This window comes from Melopsittacus undulatus, chromosome 2, assembly GCF_012275295.1.
Source record: "Melopsittacus undulatus isolate bMelUnd1 chromosome 2, bMelUnd1.mat.Z, whole genome shotgun sequence".
Taxonomy (NCBI): domain Eukaryota; kingdom Metazoa; phylum Chordata; class Aves; order Psittaciformes; family Psittaculidae; genus Melopsittacus; species Melopsittacus undulatus.
Genome location: NC_047528.1, coordinates 94,926,483 through 94,949,344, shown reverse-complemented (window position 1 = coordinate 94,949,344; position 22,862 = coordinate 94,926,483). Strand labels below are relative to the sequence as shown.

The following is a 22,862-nucleotide window of genomic DNA, read 5'->3' as shown; positions in this document are numbered from 1 at the left end:
TGGACTGCTTTATATCATCTTTTGAGGGAAACTGTTCAAACCTCTGCTCTGTGGGAAAATTTCTATGATTGCATGGTATAAATCCTTTGCTTTTTTTTTTCTTTAAAATACCAGCTTCTGGAGCCTTATGACTATGAGTCTCGGGTTCAACACGCCACCCTCCCAAGGCACCCCAAGTTCTCATAGAACTTGCAAATATTGAAAAAGTGAATATTCAGGCTTAAAACCTGGAAAACAAATCAACACTGAGCACAGACTTAAAACTTGCCAGACTTCTCATGATTCTTTTTAATTCTTGCTTGTGACTTGACAAGAGTCCAAATGCTGTGGTGAGAATTATGTTGTAGAAACACAACCTAATAATTTCTAAAATGCTCATTTATATAATTAAGCTGTGAGCGATATCATCCAGGTGTTTAATAAAGAATACAATTTAGAATTCTAATTATGAATGTGCTAATCATCTGAAGAGGAGACCTGCTTCCTTCTAGAGGAGAATGCATCATCGGTCTTGTGAAGCAAAGCTTTCTTTTTGCATTTTTAACCACTTTTTTGTTTTCAAGTCTTTCTGAACTAAAGATTGGGAAAACAATGAACACGAACACTAAAATGCTTGTTCATTCCTTGTCAGCATAACATGATTCAGCAGCTATTAACCACTGTAGGCATTCATCTGTAACATAACTTTATTTCCTTATAAGGAGAGGTAGCTGGGGGCAAGGACATAGATATAAAACTTCAGAAAAAAGCCTTTGCACTGTGTTTTGAATAAACAATCTCTTATTCAAACCATTTCATTTTAGCAGTACTATATGATAGTTGTCCCTTTGTACTTTAAATCTGTGGATGACAGATTTTTGTACAAGACAAAGTAAATGTCCACCCTAAGGGAACTGACAGAGATAAGTGACCTGCTGGCAGTTACTCAAGAGATCAGTGTAGGAGTCAGGAATAGCACCCAGAGTTTTGTTTTCTCCAAGCTATTTTCTGGGTGTCTACGATGCCTTTTATTTTTTGTGCAGGAATTCGAAGTGTTCTGTGAGTATAGATATGTTGCAAGCATAGTGATAGTTGAGCAGACCTTTATTGTCTGCTAGGTGATAAATCTTGCTAGTTCTATGGTGATAGTGATCACTATTGAATTAGCATCTGGATGTCCAAGTTCAACCAGCTCAGGTAGCAGTGACAGCAAAGGTGTCTCACCTGGGTTCTGTAGCTACTGAAGGGGATCTTCACTCTGCTTTCTCATATTTCAAGAACTTTAACTGAACGCAAGTAAGAGTTGCTGTAATTACTACAGAGAACTGATATCTAGTATGGTGTTAGTGAATGGTTATTCACTATGTAAAGACTAAGGAACAGAGTTTTCTTTACTTTTTTAGTAAATTGGGTAACTTTTGGGCTTGATCATTTACAGGAAATCTATGGTAGCTGAAGGTCAGAAAAGAATAAATCACGTGTAGACTGAGTTGATTGTGGTGGTAGAGATGCATAATGGATAGCTGAGACTAGGAATAAAAGGTTAGTTCTTTTTAGGAGTAGCTAAAATAGATCTGTAGGCTGATAGAAAATAAGTAAGAGGCTGTTACTCTTTAAAAGAAAGCCCTTCACTTGATAGGATGCAACTCCTGTAGCATGTTTATTTTTGCTTGGCTCTTGCTAGTACCATTGTTGTCTTAGTAGACCTTGAAGAAGAAGAACCACAGTTTAATTTGTGCGGGTTTATTATTGCACTTGCTATTAAGCATGTTACAGGTGTTGATAACAAAATGCAGTCCTGTGTTTTGTTTGACAGCAGGTCTTTCACAGATAGTCATTAGGTCTGGATGTTACGTTACTGAATCCAAATGTGTGTGGGTTCCCACTCTGTCCCAGTGACCATTTGATACTGGATTTTCTTTTACAGGTCCTTAGATTTACTGCCAAATGTTTAACTGTAAGTCTGGAAAATCAGCTATGTCTTTCCTGAAAGTGCAGACCTTCTAAATAGTAAAGATGTGACTGTTACTGATTTCCATGGATTTCTGTGCTCTGATGTAAGTGGTTTTAAGGACACTTGAAACATTCAAATTCAGATGTTCAAAAAATTTCGGTAAATATGTACATAAATCACAGGTGTATCATAATGTAAATAGAAGTAGAAATGACAGTGATTGGCACTCAAGCTAGTGTCTCAGTTTTGAGGGCCGTTTTAGTATTCTGTGGCTGTATGCCTTAAGAGTCTCGGAGCCTATGGAGCTCATTTCTGTGACTCATTCATTCTTACTAGTTGTGAGTTTTATTCTAGCGCCATCGGCAGATCTTGCTAGCATCAGCTGGTCTGATGTTCAAAATGATCTCTTTAGCCATAAAGCATAACCCTTTGTATGTTGAAATATCGCCATTTTCAGCTTTTGTGGTGATTGAGTATAAACTAAAGGGCACTGAATTTGGCACATAGCTGTCTGACTCTTCTAAGTTACTCTGTGGTGAAGTTCCTGGCAGCTGTCATGGGCAGGGAGAGGCACCTCCAGCTGTTCTTTTTGTTTTCTCTGAAAGAATGATGCAAGTGGTACAGTAAACCAGCTATAAGCATACAGAATTGGTGAATGTTTTTCTAAGTTATTGTGAAATGTAGTTGTAAACTGTGTAGCATGTTGGGAGATTTTCTAACATTGATGCAAAATGCAAGATACTTTGTTTAAATTTTTGTTTAAAGTCTGAAGAAGTTCTTACTATTAAGTCAGTGCATTGAATAACCATATTTTATCTATTTAGTCAGTTTGGTTGATTTTTATGGTCCTGTATGTTTATTAAGAAAATATTTCTGACAGAGCATTCATGGTTTAGAAATTCTCTGTAAAAAAGATGTAATTCTTTGGTAGTTGTCCAGTGGGCATCTGGATAAGTGGCAATGATTTGGGATAATTGCTGCTGATTTTAATACTTGCAGTGAGCTGATGGGTGGTATAGTTGCTTTATTACTCTTAGGTTTTGAGTGTTGTCTTGACATCTGCATCTTATTACTATTGCTTCTGGTTACTTGAATAACTTTCCCCTTCAAATGGGATTCTGTTTATCAGCTTTTTTCAGCCTTAGAGGACTTACTCATTGTGGCAAGTTGTGAAGTTTGAGCTCAACAATACAAGAAAAGGCAGATGATATTGAGTGCTCTGTGTCAGCATACACACACTGTGTTTTGCTGCCTTTTATATAATGTGGAAAATTAGTCCTCAGGATTAAATACTTGAGAAAGCAGGACTGTGTCAAATCGTGACTTTTATGAGTGGTTTGCTAGGAAGACCTATTGTAAAAGCCATTTACTGGGTTTATTACTTTTTTATTACATATTAAAAAAAATCTAATATATTATTTCTATATCTACATATATTCTGTAAAATTATTTACCTCTTTTGTTTGTGAAACACAATACAAAACTCCAGGATTATGTAACTGTGAGAATTTTCAGAAACTTGCTTAAACATTAAGAGTTCTTTTGTCCTATCATAAATGTATGGAGGTAAGCTGGGTTTTGTGCATGCTTTTGTCAGCTTCAGTGACAACTTGATTCTTCAAAGCTTCCTTCACCTCTTGCATAACACTTATCTTGTTGACCACCTGATACCAAGTACAGGCTTTTACATGTTGTGATGGTGCTACTGAGCATGAAAGTTAATCTACCTTGTGCCAGATTTATATGCATGTGGATGAGAAATACATGACATTATTATGAGTTTTATCCTTGTAATATGTTCCTACTCTTATGCTATCTATTCCAAAGTAATATTATCTATTATTTTCCTTCTGTTACTTAGTAACAACAGTTCTGTACAGCTTTATCTACTCTCATAATTATTATAATCTTTGAAAAATATGATTCTTTAACTATCAAATGGGTTTACCTAAAGATCTGCACCAAGCTGCTCTTTAAAGCAGAGATTGTGGGGAAGGGGTTGGATCACAGCTAAGTTCTTTAATTCTGTGGTCAACTAGGAGTTAAAGAGCAGTAATTGCTACCAACTGTAAGCAATCAGATGAGCAAACCTGCAGTCGTTTTTACAGTTCTACAGTACTTTATGCTTATTATACTTTTCAGTTACCTCCATGTTAATAATATAAGCTAATGAATAACTTTGAATGCATGAGGAAAAAAAAGTGTTGGATGAGATCTGTATTTATCATTAGTCTTGATAGTCATCTTGCTCTGATCTCCACACTATGTACTTAAACAGATATGTAGTCCTTTCCTAAATATCATTGCAGTGCTAATTTTCATTATACGTGCTTTGGAAGTGAATAGGTGCATATATCTGGTCAGTTAAAAGTACAGATGTCTAAATTTACTGAAGGTGTGATAACAAGTAACTGTTAGGCATAGTTTACCCACTGAATTGTGTGCTAGTAGGGAGAAAGAAAAAAAAAAGGAGTTAGTTTAATTTGATAAAGCAGAATAAAGTTTTATAGCTGGTATTTAGGAGCAAATAATTTGCTGTCAGCAAAGAATTTTTTATCTCAAAATCACTATCTGATAAAGAATGGAAACTTCATACTAGCATGCTTGCTTGTGTTTTCAGAGCAAAATTTGGTTCATTCACCTGCAGGTGTTCCTTTGTGTAGTTTTTATACTACCATGTGTGTTTATATTCTCTTTTTCTTTTCCTTTTTTTCCCTTCCTGAAAAGACTGTGAGGTTTTCTGGTGTGCAGAATTTCAGGTGAGAGGAATTTGAGGAATGCTCTTGTACTGACAGTACTAGTTTCTTCCACTAACCAATGATTTGTGGTTAATGAGCTTTCATGTTGTTTCTTCTATGGTTCTATGAAATTAATTTTAAGAATTTGATTCCTCTGGGGGAAGAGTTAAAGTAGAAATAAAATTAAGCCGTTTCCAGATGAGGTGTACTTTTTGTCTTTGTTAGAACAGTAAATCTTGTTCTGGATATGTATAACATCCATGTATGAACAACTGTATTTTGTTCTCACACCACTGTGGAAAATCTAGTTGGCTGTCATAGAATCATAGAATGGTTTGGGTTGAAAAGGACCTTAAGATCATCTAGTTCCAAACCCCCTGCCACAGGCAGGGGTGCCTGCCATTAGACCATGTTGCCCAAGACTCTGTCCAGCCTGGTCTCAAACACTGCCAGGGATAGAGCATTCATCTCTTCTTTGGACAACCTATTCTAGTACCTCACCATCCTCACAGAGAAGAACTTCCTTATATCTAACCTGAACTTCCCCTGTTTGAGTTTAAACCCATTTCTTCTTGTCCTGTCACTACAGTTCCTGATGAAGAGTCCCTCCCCTTCATCCTTGTAGGCCTCCTTCAGATAGTGGAAGGCTGCTATGAGATCACACAGCCTTCTCTAGACTCAACAACCCCAGCTTTCTCAGCCTGTCTTCATACAGGAGGTGCTCCAGCCCTCTTTTCATTCTCATGGTTCTCCTCTGGACTTGCTCCAACAGCACCATGCCCTTCTTATGTTTGGGACACCAGAATTGCACACAGTACTCCCAAGTGGGGTCTCACAAGAGCATAGTAGAGGGGCAGGATCACCTCCTTTGACCTGCTGGTCACACCGCTTTTGATACATGACAAATGCTATCATAAATCTGGTATATCATGCCTTTATTACATAACTGGAAAGGAGAATTAAGTCATTCACAAGTTTGACCTCTGTTAGCACTTCTCGGAAGTGTTACAGCTTTTTACAGTGGTAATGTTTTCCCTTTCCTGTTTGATGCTTGTTGTTTTCACCAGCATTTTCAGACTTTTGGTTCTTTCCCTTTTGTTTTCTTTCTTTACCATGTATGTCAGTAGTTAGATTTTTGGTTTTGTTTGGTTTTGGTGTGTGTGTTTGTTTTTTCAAGCTTCTTTTAAATTTTAAAATGCTTCATGAAATGCTACGTTTTATATTTTGGATACCTCAAAAATACTTGCATCCTGTTTAAATATAGTGGGGACATAATTTAGCTGATGAAATCTTCACATTGGGAAGTACAGTATTCTGTCAGAGTCAAGTGTTAAGCTGTGCTCAAGTTAAATGCTAATTTTCACTTCTCAAGAAACAGAAGGCAGTGTTTCAGTGTTGAAAGCTTTTTTCTTTTTTTGGCACCAATAACTTTGGGAGCTCACTATCAGTGCTTCAGGTAGGCTGCGCACCGCTTTGAAAGCGTGTTTGTGCCCTGTGGAGATCAAGTGAAAAGAAGGGTTGATTGTCCTCTGCATATATGTATCTGTGCATGTATATGAAAATACAAACAAACTACTGTTCTTTTTAGCCTTCCATGCTAAATGCTATGAAAGTGTAACGAGCTGAATTGGATGTTGGAAGTGATTATTTTATAAGGGAAAACCCAAAAGCAGCATGTATGATTTGTTCTTTACCTAAGGGTTAGGAGGACTTGGGACTTTAAAAAAAGAAAGAACCTTTAAAGACTTGTCTTAACTGTAGTCAACCTCATGAGTTTTGCCCAGAATATGGCGTTATTTTTAATGCTTCCCTGTTCTCCCCGCTGGCCTGGAGTTAGTCTTATGTTTTGTCCTTTGTTCCTTTTTGATGTTTTGGTTTTGTTTTGGGTTTTTTTGTTTGTTTTTTTTTTGTTTGTTTGTTTTTAAACCTTTTGGTAGCAAATACAGAATCATACTTTGTTAAACTGCATGTGCTGTAATATCCGAGGAATATGATATGTTAAGGATATAGAGTAAACAAATAGGGATACATGATTTATGTTCCACTGCTTACTACTTTTAAGCTATTCTAAGAATAGAATTTCATTAATAACTCACGGGAAATTACATCAGAATTCCAATTTAAAATTATTAGAAATTAAATATTTCCTGTATAAACAACTCTTGTCATTGGGTATATGAAAACATTTAAATTGTTTTTTTGTTTCCAAAAATAAGCCTTTCAGGGTTAACAGTGCATGAGTATAGCTATCGCTTAGTGGGGAGAAACCTGATTTGTGTACTTTTTTTTTTCTCTTTTCATTCCCCTCAGAACTTTAATTAAAATAACTTGTATATTTAAACAAATGCCCTGAAACAGACTTGCTTTCTTTGTCTTTGCCAAGTTATGATCTGTAGGTTGACAAAGGTGACTGTGAGGTTGAAAGTACTGTGTTCTATGAGGAAGTGGGAATGGCAAATAATGCTGATGCTCTGCATTTTACCTGAGTCCAGACTGGTACCATGCTACTACTTCACTGGAAATGTGGATCTTTGTCTTCTCTCTTTCTGTGCAAAAGATGACTAAAAATGCCTGTGTGCCATGAACATACCTTCAGTGAGTAATGAGGAGTATAGCTGGCAGGGTAGTTGTTTTTTTTAACCACGGTTTTAAAATGGCCATGCCCCCTCCCTTCCCATGTTGTGAAAGTTTCCCATATTTAAAAACTGAAGATTTACACTGGCTAAGGTTTTATTGTTGTTGGGAGCTGGCATATCATAACAACCACTGTTGAGCAATGTAGTGATTGAGTAGTCCTGTGTCAGCTGAAGTGACTGTCAGCAACTGTCTCTAGTTACAGTAACTCCTGGGTAGAATAGTCCATTGTAATCCAAATGCTTGGTTTAAGGTAACATTTTTCATAGTAATATATTTTTCCTTTCAGACAGTTCCAAATCTGATTATGTGGTTTCTTCATTGAGCTTTGGATGTGAGGACACTTTTATTAGGCTTTTTTCTTTTTCTTTTAACTGGAAGAAAGGCTGAATCCAAAGAAAATAGGAATTTTAGAAAATACAGTGTAAAGATCAGACTTGGAAATGCTGTTGAACTCAGCCCTCTCTAGGAGGGCTTATTACTCCCTAGGTTTGCTGGCTTTTTTTTTTCCCCCCATCCTTCTTCAAATACTAAGTTCAGGAATAGCTGTAGAACAGTTATGTATGAGCTTATTTCAAAGTTACTAACATCATATATAACTTTTACTGTTGTTTATTATCCAATAAATGCTGTTACTTCAGTAATTTGATGCTTTATTACAAAAAGGATTCCATTGCCAGGTGGTCTGAATCATAGTGATCCATTAGGAAAGCAAACTTGTAACAGTCATAACAGGTAAATAGTCATGAGTGGGGGAGGGGGGAAGGAAGGTGGCCTTAGAGAATTAAGGCAGGTGGAAAATAGGAGAACTAATCTGCTTTAAAACCAAAACAAAACACCAACTTACCAGAGAGAAAATGAGTATTTTACTGATGCCTGATTGGTTTAGCAGGCTAACTGCTTTTGAAAGAAGATTGAACACAGATATTTTAGTCTGTGCTAGGTGAATCAATAAACAGAAGAAGCTTACATAGCATTTTGGTGAATTTTGGCTTAATGGATCTATGTTCTATTTCTGTTTTCATAGTGTTGAAGTCAATATCCTGATAACTAAATTAAAGCTTAGATTTTTTTTTTTTGTATGTGTTACAGTAAAGTTAGAACTCTGAATCACTTGCTGAGGAAAAATCTGTTCTGTGTCACTGAAGTCACATGAAATACTGTTCCCTTTTTTGGTCCAAAAGGCAATAGTTTAAGATGCACTTATTAAGGTTTGGGTATTTCAAATGCTCATAAGCATGTATTTATGTATTAACATATAGGGAATTAAGTATTAATATTAATTTTGAAAAGAATTAGAACAGACAATATATGTTTAACAGTTTGCTTATAGTGTTTTAGTATCATTAGGTTCTTGTTGGATGTGACTTTCATGTGTACAACTTTTTTTCTTCCTCCAGATTTGAAGAACAGAAGAAGCATGCTTTCCACTGAGACTCACACTACCATTTGTGATACAGAATGTCGCTAAGTGAGAAGAATAGTGTGGTTTTTGCATATGAATCTTCAGTACACAGTACCAATGTACTTCTCAGTCTTGATGATCAGCGAAAGCAAGATATTCTTTGTGATGTTACTATTTTAGTGGAAGATCAGCGATTTCGGGCTCACAAAGCTGTGCTTGCAGCTTGCAGCAGTTACTTCCTTTCAAGAATTGTGGGCCAAGTGGATGCTGATCTTATCATTACTTTGCCAGAAGAGGTGAGTGTCATGCCCTTCTCTGTTTTACCTGCCAGTGCTTCTAATCTGTTTTGTTCAGTTCTGTTTTACAATAGGCTGGTGCTTAACTTAAAAGTTAAGGCAAGGGATTTAAGAACTGAAGGGAATGAATTTCTAAGTTGTAAAGCTGCTGTTGACTGAAGTGAAGATTAGAGAGATCACAGTGTATATCCCAGACTGAAGATAAGTGAATTAGTGAAGTGTTGGGGAATGTATAGGAGAGACATTTTCAGTTAAGTATCTGTTACTTTTAAAATTGCACCTGCTTCAAAGCATGTTTGTCAAAAAACAATCATTAAATGGTAAAGAGGTATTGTAGAACTAGTCTTGTATGAAAAGAGAATACTTTTAGAGTAATAAAGCTTATGATAGTAATATCTTGAAATCACTATCATTAAAATTTGGTTTGGTATATTTAAGTAAAACAATATATATGCCTTGCTTACTGTTAACAGTTTCCTTCTGCTCTGTACCCCATCCTTTTTACACACTGATCATTATCAGCTTAATTTATTTATTTTTACTATTTTATTACTTTAAAAACTGAAAAAATATATCCCAATTACTTTTTTTTTTATTCCTAAAATATTTATTCTTAAATCAGATTGGGTTTACAGGCATTCATTGGTAATGAGGCAGAAACTGACATCTGTAGGACGGAAAATTTATTATATCTGGAGCATCCAAGTTGTTTAAAGATTCAGGTTGGCCTTTAGTTGAGGTATAAGAAGCATGAGGCAAGTGGCTGGATTTTTGTATGAAATGCTATGCATGTAGATGGAAAGTTAAGAGCCTCAAAGTACTGTGGTTATTGCTGTTGTTGAGCACAACCCAAAGAGTCAAATATTAAATAATGGCTTTCTGGGAGGTAGTTTATGGTTATTAGCTTTGGTGGTGAGAAATAACATGCAAATTGTTGGAGAAAAGGTGCACATCAATCAATGTTTTTGCTGACACCGGAGATTACATTATAGACTTGCTCATATACAAGACTGAGTTGAGTACTGATGCAGATGATGTGTTCAGAAAGCCTGTACTTCAGTCAGGTAGCTATCTCACTGTTCTTGTAGCATACTGAGATAAGCACAAGGATTCTTTGTTACCACAATCCTTTCTGATTTTAGGGAAAACTGAAAACTAAAAGGGTTTAAGTGGTCTTTTTAAAGAACTTTAGTGGTCTTTGCTATTGATCAATGAATATTACAAAATTATATTACAACATAATACTGCTATGTCACTTTTTTACTTAACTGTCTTAACTTTGTGTTATTTTTTTTCTTATTTTTTATTTCCTAGTGGCTTAATATGTTGATAGCCTGAATGTGTCTCAGATAAAAAGATGGAAGCTGATGTGGAAGGGAAGTAGGATGCTGGGGAAACAAAGCCATGATTTGGAGTAGAATAGGGGAGCTAGTGATGTGTAAAACTAATGATGTTGAAAAGAACTTTACTTTGGGATGATGGAAAATATAGGATATTTGAAGAATAAGGGACATGCATCAAAGTTGCAGAGGAGAAAAATAATCTCTAGCGCAAAGCAATAGTGTTATAATGAACCCATGACATAAACCTGAATTAGAAGGGACCAGTGTTTGCACAGAAAATGGAAGAACATAATCAACCTGATATTTACTACAATGTAGACTTAAGAGGACTTTTAATGTAACTTAGTATTACTGAGGCAAGAACTGAATCTACTGAAGCAACAGGCAAAACTACTAACAGTGAATCTCATCTTTTAATCACTTGATCTGCGAGCATTTTAAGACTCAGCAACTTGAGCTTCTCTTTTGGGAACTGCTAGATATTTTGAAATGAGTCAGTTTCATAAACTGCATATTTAAGAGAAGCAAATTCTGATCACATAGATTGACTTGATTTTTTTTCTTTTTTTTTTTTTTATTTAAACCTTTTTAATCACCCAAAGCATTTACTAGGTCACTCAGACAAAGAGTCTTTCTAGTGTTCTGTCTTGTTTGAGGATAGCCAGCTACACTTTACTTCCCCACATTATTAAGGATGAATTAATGTGGTATTGTAATCGGTAGTTTTCTCTCCACAGCATATTTCAGTGCTATTTTAAGAAATCTTTAGATCGGTCATAAGGGTTTACAACCAGTTTTGCTGAACTGTCTCTGTGCAGATCTCTTCAACTTCCTTTCATGTGTTATGTGCTCTGTAAAAAAAAAAAAACCCAAACAACCACTAAAAACCCAAACAAAACAAGCCCTCAGATTCCCAAATTAAATTGCGTGTGTAGTATATTATCTTGCTGGCAGAGGGACTCAGCATAACTAATGCATTTAATATAGCACTTCATCATAAAATCCTGTTCATTTTAGTGGAGGGCAGCAGAATGTGAGCTTGAGTAGTAATAGTGAACATACTGTTTATCTTTCACTTGCAGAGAAAGACTAAAAGAAGTGTCATGCAATTTGTAATTTGTTGGTCTGTTCACTGCTTTCTGACTGAGTCCTTAGTAATTTCATTATGCACAGATGATGATCTTGTTTAGTTTGTAATGATACAGTTTTTATCTGAGTTCCCTCTTAGACAACTGCTCTGCAGATGGAAATGTTGAATTAAAACTACCTACTCCAAAGAGACTTTAAATGGAGAATAATTGGTTTTGGTGTACAGTTTTGGATACAGTTCTTCTCATCTGTGGGAGGAAGAAAGGAGTAGGTAGTTATAGTAATAAACCATGTGTGGTCAAATTCTGGATTTTTTTAAACTTTTTTTTATATCAACGATGCATAAGACTGAGCAAATAACAGTAACTTCTCTTTAAAGGAACTAGTTAATACCAGCAGCGTTTGGATCTTACTCTAGGGAAATTCATGTACAGCTTGAGTTTGAAAGATATCTCTGTAAAGTTACTGGTTTCCAGTGTACAGTGTAATATTTTCAATTGTTAGTACGGTATTTTCAGAACATTTTGTTAAGAGATTGATCACAGTGAAGAAAAGTGAGCACAGTGAACAAAATATACAGGATAATATTGTATCAGAAGATTTGATTCAGAATGAGCATGGCCAGGTTTTCTCTGTGGAGGACAAATCTACTGCTTCTGTGTTGTAATGTCCTGTTCATACATTCTACTCACAGGTAAATCTGGGTTCTCTGTGTTTCTTTATTAAACCCATATCTGCCATATTAATATTTCCTTTTTTTTTTTTAATAGGTAACACTTAAAGGATTTAGTCCTTTGCTTCAGTTTGCATACACATCTAAACTTATTTTAAATAAAGACAATGTGTCGGAAGTTTGCAAATGTGCTGAATTTTTGGGTGTACGCAACATTGAAGAGTCTTGTTTTCAGTTTCTCAAATTCAAATTTTTGGACTTCAAGTTGGATCAGCAGGAATATCCTAGGAAGAAGTGTTGTACACAGCGTTGTCAGAAAGCAAACCCTAAGATTGCCAATGTGGATGATGGAGACCTAGAAATAGATGATGAAGCAGAAGAACTTTTAGAAAAAGATTATTTTCAAACTCCTGATACAAAGTTCTGTAAAGATGATGAAAATGCTAAATCATCACCGGCTCTCCAAGATAATGCAAATCAAGTGTGTGATCCTGTGCAGTTAGAAAGGGGTAGTGTTTCCAGCTCATCTTCCCAGTGCCCAAAGTATAGGAAATTCCAGAAAGCATTTGGAAATGACAAAGTTCATGCTTCAGAGTCCAGTTCCAGTGTTAAAGACATTCAGATGCTGCCAACTGCTACTTTACTTGAGAAGGAAATATCTGATAATGATGGCATACAAAAAGCTCAGGAGTGTGTACCTATGCAGCTGGTCTCAAAATGTGAAGAGACTCAGGTAAAAATGGAAGAAGGAGAGGAAGGCATTGAGAAAAAGGAAGAGCCAAAGAGAGATTCTGTGACTCAGATTGTATCATGTCCCGTGGAGAAAATGGATCTTGCTGCTCCCCCCCAGAACTCTACTGCACCTCATGGACTCAATTCTGCATCTTTTTTACATACTTGTGAGCAATATGGTAACTTGAATATCAGTAGTATGCAAAACACAGTCTTGGCTGATAAAACTGTATTAGGTACTAGAGTTGGGAATGACAAAATCGAAAGTCAAGATGACACGCCTGCAAAAGTTGATTTGTGCCCTAGGGAAGCCACTAACATTACGTCAGCTGGTGATCGAAGCAGTGTGGAGAGAGAGGTAGCAGAACACCTAGCAAAAGGATTTTGGAGTGATATTTATAGCACAGAAGCCTGTCAAATACATTTACCACCTGCAGCTCCACAAGAGAGCTTGGAGCCAGCATATTCAGGGAAAAAAACAGAGTGTCCATGGCTGGGTATCAGGATCAGTGAAAGCCCTGAACCTTGCTCTCAACGAACTTTTACAACATTAAATTCTGTCAACTGCCCCTTTATAAGCAACCTTAGTACTGAAGGATGTTCTAACAGTTCTGAAATAAGCAGTGCAGACTGTGTACAGGGACAGCAACAAGACCAGTGTCCCTACAATTACGTGATAAGTTTGGGAGAGGATTCGGAAACTGACACTGAGGGAGACAGTGAATCCTGTTCAGCAAGAGAACAAGAATGTGAGGTAAGAATATCCGGTTGTATCCTTTGCTTCCCTGTCTCTTAAGGCCCTATTCAAAAGCCTAATTCTGAGCTTCATGTTTTGTTGCTTGTTTTGGTAATTTGTTGTTTTAAAAGTGTGAAATGAAACTTTAACCATCCAAAGATTTATATGAAAGATCACTGTTCATTTAGGGAGACTTACGAGGTATTTTTTGGTAGGATATCGAAGTGGTAGGTGCTTAATGCTAGATCTAACATTCAGATATTTCAGATATTTCTCTGGAGCAGCTTTATTGGAAAAGGTTGCAAGACTTAAACCAAGGCATGGGATTCTTTATTAGATTTATTTTTTCCTTTTGTCTACTTCAGTTAATCTGTAAATTTCTTGAAACTTTGTTTTATAGAAACTTAACAGTTTTCTTGGGCTTATCCTGAGTTGTGGGGAGAAGTTGGGTGATAAATGATACTTCATATTTACTGTGAAATGAAAATGAAGTTTTCAAGCTGGATTCAGTAGCTGTGTGCTTTAATAGTATTGCTTTCTCTAAAACTGAGGTTATATTTGTTCTTCCAACTGCAGAAATTATTTAATACTTTCCTTTATATCTTTGCTTTGGTAGTGTTTTAGGTGCCATACATAAGTAAAAAGATCTTACTATATACCTAGAATTATTTCTGTCGCAGTTCTTGAAACTGTAGAATTGCAGTGTAATTCTCTGTATGGTGGATCATGAAAATTCAGTTGTTTGTAAAGCACTAGGTTTTTTATTTTCTTTTCAAAATGCTAGGCCTTAAACAGAAGGCAGGAATTTATTAGATGCATTCCTTGTCTTTACATTACGAAGATGTAGATGGCATTGCTGCTGAGAGCAGTACTGTAATTTTTTTGTCTTGTTAATCACTGGAGCAGCCAAACACAGAAAGGTTTGCTTTTTAAACTAAATTCAGATCTTTGACTGCAGCAAGGTAATATACTTTGCTACGTAGTATACTCAAATGTAAGGATTAAAATAAAGTCTTAAGTTGGACACTTCATAACATGGCAATTATTTTGTAAAGGTAAAGATGTTTTTCAGTATTAATCAGGACTTCATGATCTATATCTGCTTCAGAAGCTCCTGCCTCTGTTGATCAGGTGTACAGACAGTGGCAAAAGTCTGGTTCTCTCTCTTCTCCAGCATGAGAATACAAGACAAATATTATAATGTCTATTTTAAGTAAATGCACATTACAGGTGAGCTTTTCCTACACAAAATTAGAGGTATATGCCCTTGTCTCACCTGAAACAGTGTAATTCTGGGAAATGCATGTAGGAATGCAGTTTTTATAGCAGCTTAGGGGAAACTCTAGACTTTATTAGTGATTCTTCACACTTGTTTTGTGCACCACCTAACCATAACTTATTTTCCTAGAGTCTTATCAACTGATCACTTGGTGCACATATAGATTTCATCCTACTTGGAATATGCTTTGAGAATCTAATATAATTGTATGAAGTACTCTGTTTCACCTGTGCTTGAACTCATCCAGTTGAAACCTCTTTGTTTTATCCACCTCACCTGATGTCTCCATTAGCTTGCTTTTATTTCTGAATTTTGGAAGTTAGGTTTATGTGGTAAAGAATGCTTAAAATGAAAACTTGAATTGTCCTGTTTGTGTGTATCAATTTCACCTTTGATTTACAACTGCATCTTGCGTTCTAGGTAAAACTGCCATTTAATGCGCAAAGGATTATCTCGCTTTCCAGAAATGACTTTCAGTCATTTCTGAAAATGCATAAGTTAACTCCTGAACAATTGGACTGTATTCATGATATCCGAAGACGAAGTAAAAATAGAATTGCAGCACAGCGATGTCGTAAAAGAAAACTTGACTGCATACAAAATCTCGAATCTGAAATTGAAAAACTGGTATGTATAAAAGTTCATTGCTGTTGACTTGAGTCTTTCTCTGAACATCTTGGCTGGATATCTGGCAGGATTTTGAGAGCGATGTCATTTACTACTTTTTCCACTCAAGTTTAGAAGATTTTGTCAGTCCTGAATGGTAACAGACATCTTCCTGATAGCAGTTCTAGTGCCTTAAAGTACATGTCTTTCCTTCTGTGGACTTGTTTCCATTCAACTAAAAGTGCATCACAGTACAGTTTTTGGTGAATGGTGTTTCTGAAGGCCATCAGCATTGAGCTTAATTGTACAGAGTAATTCCCATCATCCTGTCATCCTTCTGGGTTTTTTTTCTTTCTCTTTCCCCTCCCTTGTTTTGTGCTTCAGCTCATGATATTGCTCATGATCAGGTTTACAGTTACGCCACTGTTAGTTGTGTAAGTATTGTTCTTGTAGCATATCAACCTGGGCTGGTGAACTGTTTCCTGAGTCATAAATCTTAAAAGTAAGACCCTTGCAGAAGGACAGAAGATATAGTAGAACTCAGGAAGCCACTTGCCTTTTTAGCAGTTGTATCAAGTTTGGAGCTGAGGCATTAATGCATCCAGATTTCTCTGCAACCATATGTTAATGTAATTTCTTGTTCTTAAGAGGCAATAAAAGGATAAATATGTAAGACTGAATCTTGTGCCCAGTTTTGAACCCTCCCAGTGCCAGAAGTACTTTGGCAAACTGGAACAAGGTTAGGAGAAAGCTACCAGGGTGGTTGGCTTTGGAGTACTTCTGTAGTGAGGGGCAGAGGAAATGGAGCTTTTGCCTGGAGAGGAAATGGTTGTGGGGAGACTTGATAGCTACCTGCACATATCTATGGGGAATTCCTCAAGATCATTTAGCCATAGGGGAGTGTAATATCTTTGGCTTCCCAGGGGTAGTACTTCACAGCAGAACAGGATACATTGTCATAAATTAAAATGAGAGCAAGCACTTTTTTCCAGTGGGGGCAAGGAGGTAATTGAGCAGGTTCCCCACATAGGTTGTCCTTGGAGGTTTAAGTGATACAGCTGAGCAGAGCCTGAGCTTGGTCATACCCAGAAGAGACTATTTTCAGAAGGATGTTGAACTATGGACCTGCAGAGGTACATCCCCACTCCACTGATTCTGTAAAATTGAAAGTTGTATGTTAAGCTCTATTTGTATTGAAGGGGAATGCTGCTTTGTACTGAATCTAACTTTCCTAGGAGAATTAAGTTTGGTCATTTCTCTTGATCTCTACTGATAATGTAGTATTTGACCCCCTTATGGTCTTATTGATCTTGGAGGTGAATCTATGTGTTCTTGTTCACCAATGTTCCGTATTTGAGAATACGTGTGGGCCACTGAAGGAGGTGTTTGCTTGTTAGTAACAGCTCTTTCAGAGCACCTGTGTATATTCACATTCCTTGTACTTTCTCACTTCAGAGCTTTAAAATTAGGGTATATGTGAGGGGGAACAGGGCAAAGGAGAACTGGGCTCAAGAAGCACTATCTCTCTGAAGATTCTGTAGCTCAGGAGGAGGATGTGTCAGTGAGTGACATACAATAAGCTGTGATCCAAGAATTGCAGTTGAGATCTTGTTATATATACTGTATCAGGGAGAGGAAGTGTGTGAACTAAATACATTCCTCACCCCAAGAATAAGAGCTCTCAGTTTCATTATTTCCTCAAAATTAGCTGCTATTACTTTGCAATGTTAGTATAATGCTGTTAAAATAAAACAGTAGCATTTAAATGTATCAGTCTGTCAACAACTTCAGATGGGAACATAGAATTGTAATAAATACAGTGTAAATGCTGTAATAACTATTTCTGGATGTTGAAGTTTGTGTTAAACAGCAGTGCACATAATTATGTCTGTCTCTAATACATGGTTGAGTGCCTCTACCTACCCAAAATGTACATAAAGTGATTTCAGATTAGATGTGGCAACAGCTGTTCCCGATATGCTGACAAGCTGAAGTTTATTAGCAAAGCACTCTTTCTAATGATTTCGGGCAAAAAGGACTGGCAACAACTGCTTCTCGTGCAAAATGCCACTGAACGTTCATCAGTTCTTTCAAAAAAGTTGTAGGGGTTGCAGTATGACTTTCCTCTGTAAAAGGAGACGTGAGGAGGTTTAAAAATAATAAAACTTTCTAAGAGTGAATTGATGTGGCAGCAGGGGTAACACACAGTCTGTTTTATGTAGTTTTAAAGAAATTTAAGCTTTGTGTGACTTCAGACCTCTGCCTTTTCTCTTAATTAATCAGTTATAGGATGTGTGTGTCATGGCACAGTTTTGGTTTTGTCCTTTTCTTGCAGGTGCTTCATTATAGTCTTGCTTGCTTCCTGTCCTTCTTTGCCATTTCCTTATTTTCCTTTTTTCCTTTGTTCCAGATGTTGCTTGTTTCCATCGTTAGACCTCCCAGTTATTAATGTCCTGTCATCTTCAGCCATTTGTGTCAGAAGTCTCAGAAAAACATGTGACAGTGAAGCAAAAAAAAGAAACAACACCACACAAAACCCCTCCAAAACAAACAAAAAACAACAACAAAAAACCCCCAACAAGCCAATTTTTAGTGAATGCTACCTTTTTTACTTGATACTCATTAGTGAATTGCCATCCCTTTTGCTGCCCTGTGTATGGAAAATCCTTTAGCATCCTGTAGCTAGAGTGTAAGCTCTTCAGAGTTAGGACAGTCTGTTTCATGTCTGAGAGGTGTCTGCCACTCCTAAGCATTTTGGCTGTATAAATAAAACTTGATCATTCAGCTGGGATTTTCCTGTTGCAGTAGTATGTTACTCCCTTACTGGCACCTCTGTTCTTGTCTCTTAAGTTCACTGATCTGTCACTCCTCTGTCACTCTAAATTTTTTAATTTCCAGTGTTCTTGTTGGGGCTTTGAATCAAACTGAATTGCTGCATTTCCAGAGATAATATTTTGTTTACAATTTTAGTGTGCTCTGTTTCTTTCTTTCCTCTGTTTTCTGTTCACTTTAGAAACTTCTTGTAACTCCATTGTTTGTTCTACAGTAGACATGGCACGTCTTGAATTTATTTTCATCTAGGAGCATTGTATCAATAACGAAAATGTAATGTCTGTTTTTCTAATTTTTAACTTTTAAAATATAAGTATACATGAAGGCTGCTCTGCTTAATATTTTGTAGACCCTGTGGTAATAGTTTCAATGTGTTACCCTGTAGAATTAGTGTTTCAGGAATATTTATAATAATTGAAGCCAGGTTTCATTTTATTCAATAACTACAAATCACTGTTATGCCTGCAAGCATAAGTACTGAAAAAATCATGTCTGAAAAAATGCTTCGAATAGCTGCGTTGATGATGCTTCACAAGAGGTTAAGATTGTCCTTTTGATAGGCATTTGTGTTGCTGTTTACCTTCTGACTGCCAAATTACTTCTGTTTCAGCAGACCAGATTTCTTTGTTTTGTTTTAGCTTTGATAGGAAGATAAACCTAAAGACTAAAAAATTGTTTGTTTTTTTTTTTGCAGCAAAATGAGAAGGAGAACTTGCTGAAGGAAAGAAACCTCATTTTGTCAACTCTAGGTGAGACAAAGCAGAATCTGACTGGACTTTGCCAGCAGGTGTGTAAGGAAGCGGCCTTGAGTCATGAACAAATACAGATACTTGCAAAATACTCATCCTCAGATTGCCCACTTTCATTTTTATTCCCGGAGAGGGAACGAACAGCTCCATCTGATAGTGAGCTTGCAGTGCCAGCATGTATAGAATTAGCAGATGGTCTTTCAGGTGTTACACCTACAAATGAGCAGAGTTCTTGTTATCAGATTGTGAAAAGTGTGTGTGATTCCACATACGATCAAGCACAAGAGCTGCATCCAGTTTCTGTGAGAACAGTGGAGAAAGCCACACTTGTGGAACAGTGTGGACAGAGTGGTGGTATCACAGACTTCTGTCAGCAAATGACTGACAAATGCACTACAGATGAGTGAATATATTCTCTTCCTACTGCCAGCATCTCAGCATTGCAACTAAAAATGAGATTGAGCATTATTGCAAAGTAACTTACTAAGTGAAAGAAAAGATGAAACTATCTTTTGAAACTACATTGACGCTTACATGGTCATTATATTACTTGGCAAGCTTTAGGTTTGGTCTCTGTAATTTAGAGTGTAATTTGTATGTGTCAGCCTTGGAGCTTTTTCTGTGTAGTAATGCCAAGGAGAGTTCAGGAAAGCCATTGGAAAGTATAAACTTCTCATAAATGTTTTATTTGTGAGGAAGTTTTCATTCAGGTATAGGGCAGCCTTCACTCTGATTTATGTCACAGTACCTAATATGACTCTGCATCTCAAGAAAAGCCTCCTGTTCATGCGCAATGACTTCTGTACCTGGAATTTTTATCTCTAAGAATTTATTTATTTTTTTTTCCCCTGGTAGACAAACCTTACAAAGCATACATAGCTCTGTAAATGTTTATTTTGTAGATGGGTTAGGGTAACATGACAGTATGAGGAGATTCTGGCAAGTGTGCTCTGGAACAGCTCATTGCTTCCTGCTGTTCCCATCCCAGTACCAGAGACAGCTTTTATTGAATATATGCTTTTGTCTGAGCTCTCAAGTATGTAGTTAAGACAACTGGAACAGCGGAGATGCTGCAGCATACTGCTTTCTCCTCTAAACAATGTGGGAGGAATAACAACATACTGGGAAAGGCAGAAGTTTTCAACTGATACAATTCTTTGATTAGTGAGCATCTGAATCCATATGCTTGTTCAAATTCATTGCTGTATTGTGACTTACTGTCCTAGAACTTTGAAGCTTGCTGCTGTTTGTGATAAGTTGGAATCAAAGTATTGTGAAAATTTAAGGACAGATTTTATATATATATATACACACACATATATATATATATATATCTTAAGGTATTCAGGCACCAAATTATTCTATTTCAGTGCCTAATTGCCTAAAATAAGTTACAAATGTATTTTTTCTGATCACTGGGACCAGTAAGATATATTTCAGAATTTTATTCTTCAGGATACTACAGGTTTAGCCATAGAAGTATGTTTTCATTGGCTTGTGCTATGAGTATAAGCATATAGGAAAGAAAAATAAGGAAATGAGTTGAAGAGATTTCCTTTATTACTTTGCAAAGGAGAATTCACTAAAAATAATCCCCATTTTTTAGATTTTTACATGGCAGTTGATGCGTATTGTATACCGATGATACTTTGTTATGTAGATGTTATTCTCACATCAGAAATAAGTATTGAACCTCACCACAGAAAACTTTGTTTTTGCTGGTTTACAAAACATGAAGAATCTTGTACAAGCCAGTGGAATTCTTTATTTCCTACCTCAGAATGTATATTAGCTTTTTGTCTTTGTGTGCATGTACAGTAGGCAGCAACTAAGCAAAGGACTGTTGTAAATACTGCTTTGCAGCTTTATCTTGCAGTGAGACAAAACTTGTTCTTGGCAAGAGTTTTCTCCCTCCCTCCCCATAGGTAATATAGCATTAATAAATATATGAGACTATTAAGCCACTTATTTAAAGCAAAAACTAAAAATTTGACAAATTTCAGCAGTACTTCTCATAACCAGCACGTAATACAAGTGACTACACTACCTCACCTATGGGTTTGAAAGCTGATTCAAATCTCTAGTGATATCCTCGGATTTTCATAATATATAATTACTTTTTTAAGGGGAAATTTTATGTTAATGGAGCATAGCTTGTATAAATCACAGTGCTTGCAGCAACTGAAATTCAGAAATAAATACTCTGTGGCAGACATCATGAGAGTTCTACTGCTTTGGACATATTTTCAGATAATTCGATTGAAATTCTTTTAAATGACTGTCACTGATGTATGTTGATTCTATATATGTATTACTCATGAAATGCTCTGGATTTTTTTCTCCAACGTCTGTATGTGTCTGGTTAATTTAATCCTGCTTCCCTCTGTGCTGCCACTCTGGACAGGGTTTTATTCCTAAATCTCCATTTTATTTAAAAAGCAAACAGTAAGAAATAATTAAAAAACGTCCCCAAAACTCTCTACTGTCTATATGTAATATCACTTCTAAAGCTGGTGATAGTCTGAAATGACGTGGATGATGACATTAAAGCGTTGTCCTAATCGTATGCATACTCTGAAATGGAATTACTTGGGTTAAATGTTTGTTATAAAGGGGTGGAGCATACATGTAGAGTATGACTGGCTGGCAACTGGAATGTATCCAGTAGCCCAAGCCCCTGCCACACTTGGCTATGGATGTTGGAAAACAAAGTCAGTGATTACCGAATTCAGAGGCCAGAATGTCCAGTTGTTCTCCACTGCTCCAGTCTGGTGATCAGCCAGGGTCTGAATTCCAGCCCGCAAACAGTGCAAGACTTCCAGTGCAGAAATCATGGCTGTCATTGACATGTGATAAAATTCATGTCATGTTTTTAAACCTATGAAGAACCTGATGAAGTTTGAGGGTAGGTTTTTGCCTAACCAGCTGCATCTAAATAATTTTAAAAATATTTATTTGAGTAGACCTACAAGTTGCATGTTGACGTCTATCGCCTATATCATCAACTTGCAAAAGTTAAGAATGACAATTTTATGATACAGAATTCTCAGGTAAATGTTTTAGAGGTGTTTTTTTTTTCTTTCAGTAAAGAAATACTCAATATTGAAATCGTAAAATACTTTGTTAAAGCATGTTTTAAATACTTTGGACAGACTATCTTAAAGCCATAAGAGTATGATGGCATACAGATTGTAAAATAAACTGATAATTACAACAGTTGATTTTGTATCTTTCATAATTCGTATTTTCTAAGACTGCAATAAAAACCACTATCCTTTCTACAAAGGCTTTTCTTTTTTTGTACAAATCTTTTACAATGAGAATCCTTACTGGTGCATTATTCACTTACGTAGTACTACTAAAACATTTTTGAAAAGTAGTTTATTTAGTTTGTAAGTACCTGAATAATACACACAGTAGCAAATATGACTGGGTTGAAATAAATTTCCTGTTAGCTTATTTGATTTTTTGGTTTTGTTTTTTTGTGTGTGTCCTGTTGTTTGAGTGGGTTTTCTTTTCTGGGGAGCTTTGATTTTTTTTTTTCTTTTTTTTTCTTTTATTTTATTTTTATAATTATTTTAAGGGAGAAAAAAGACAAGTGGCTCGTTAATGGGGTATTGATGTTTGTTGCATGTAGAAAGAACTTGGAGGTGATGATTATGTGCATAATACAGGTCAGTGTGTAAGACTGAGGATTATCATAGGGGATCAGTAATGTTACGTACGCTTATTTAACTTCTCAAGAAGTATCTCTGTAATTATACAGTGTTGTGTCCTGTTAAATAATCTGAAGGATTGCAGAAAAATTACCCTCTGA

The 22,862-nt window shown here is 36.3% G+C and overlaps 1 protein-coding gene across 1 annotated transcript; it reads left to right on the top strand.

Moving 5' to 3' along the window:
- The first annotated feature begins 201 nt into the window (after positions 1-201).
- BACH1 (BTB domain and CNC homolog 1) lies at positions 202-22,326 on the top strand. Its single transcript, XM_005151643.3, has 5 exons — positions 202-329; positions 8,706-9,006; positions 12,209-13,597; positions 15,279-15,485; positions 18,991-22,326. The coding sequence occupies exons 2-5, from the start codon at positions 8,767-8,769 to the stop codon at positions 19,450-19,452; spliced, it is 2,298 nt and encodes a 765-aa protein (XP_005151700.2). The 5' UTR covers positions 202-329; positions 8,706-8,766; the 3' UTR covers positions 19,453-22,326.
- The last annotated feature ends 536 nt before the right edge of the window (positions 22,327-22,862 follow it).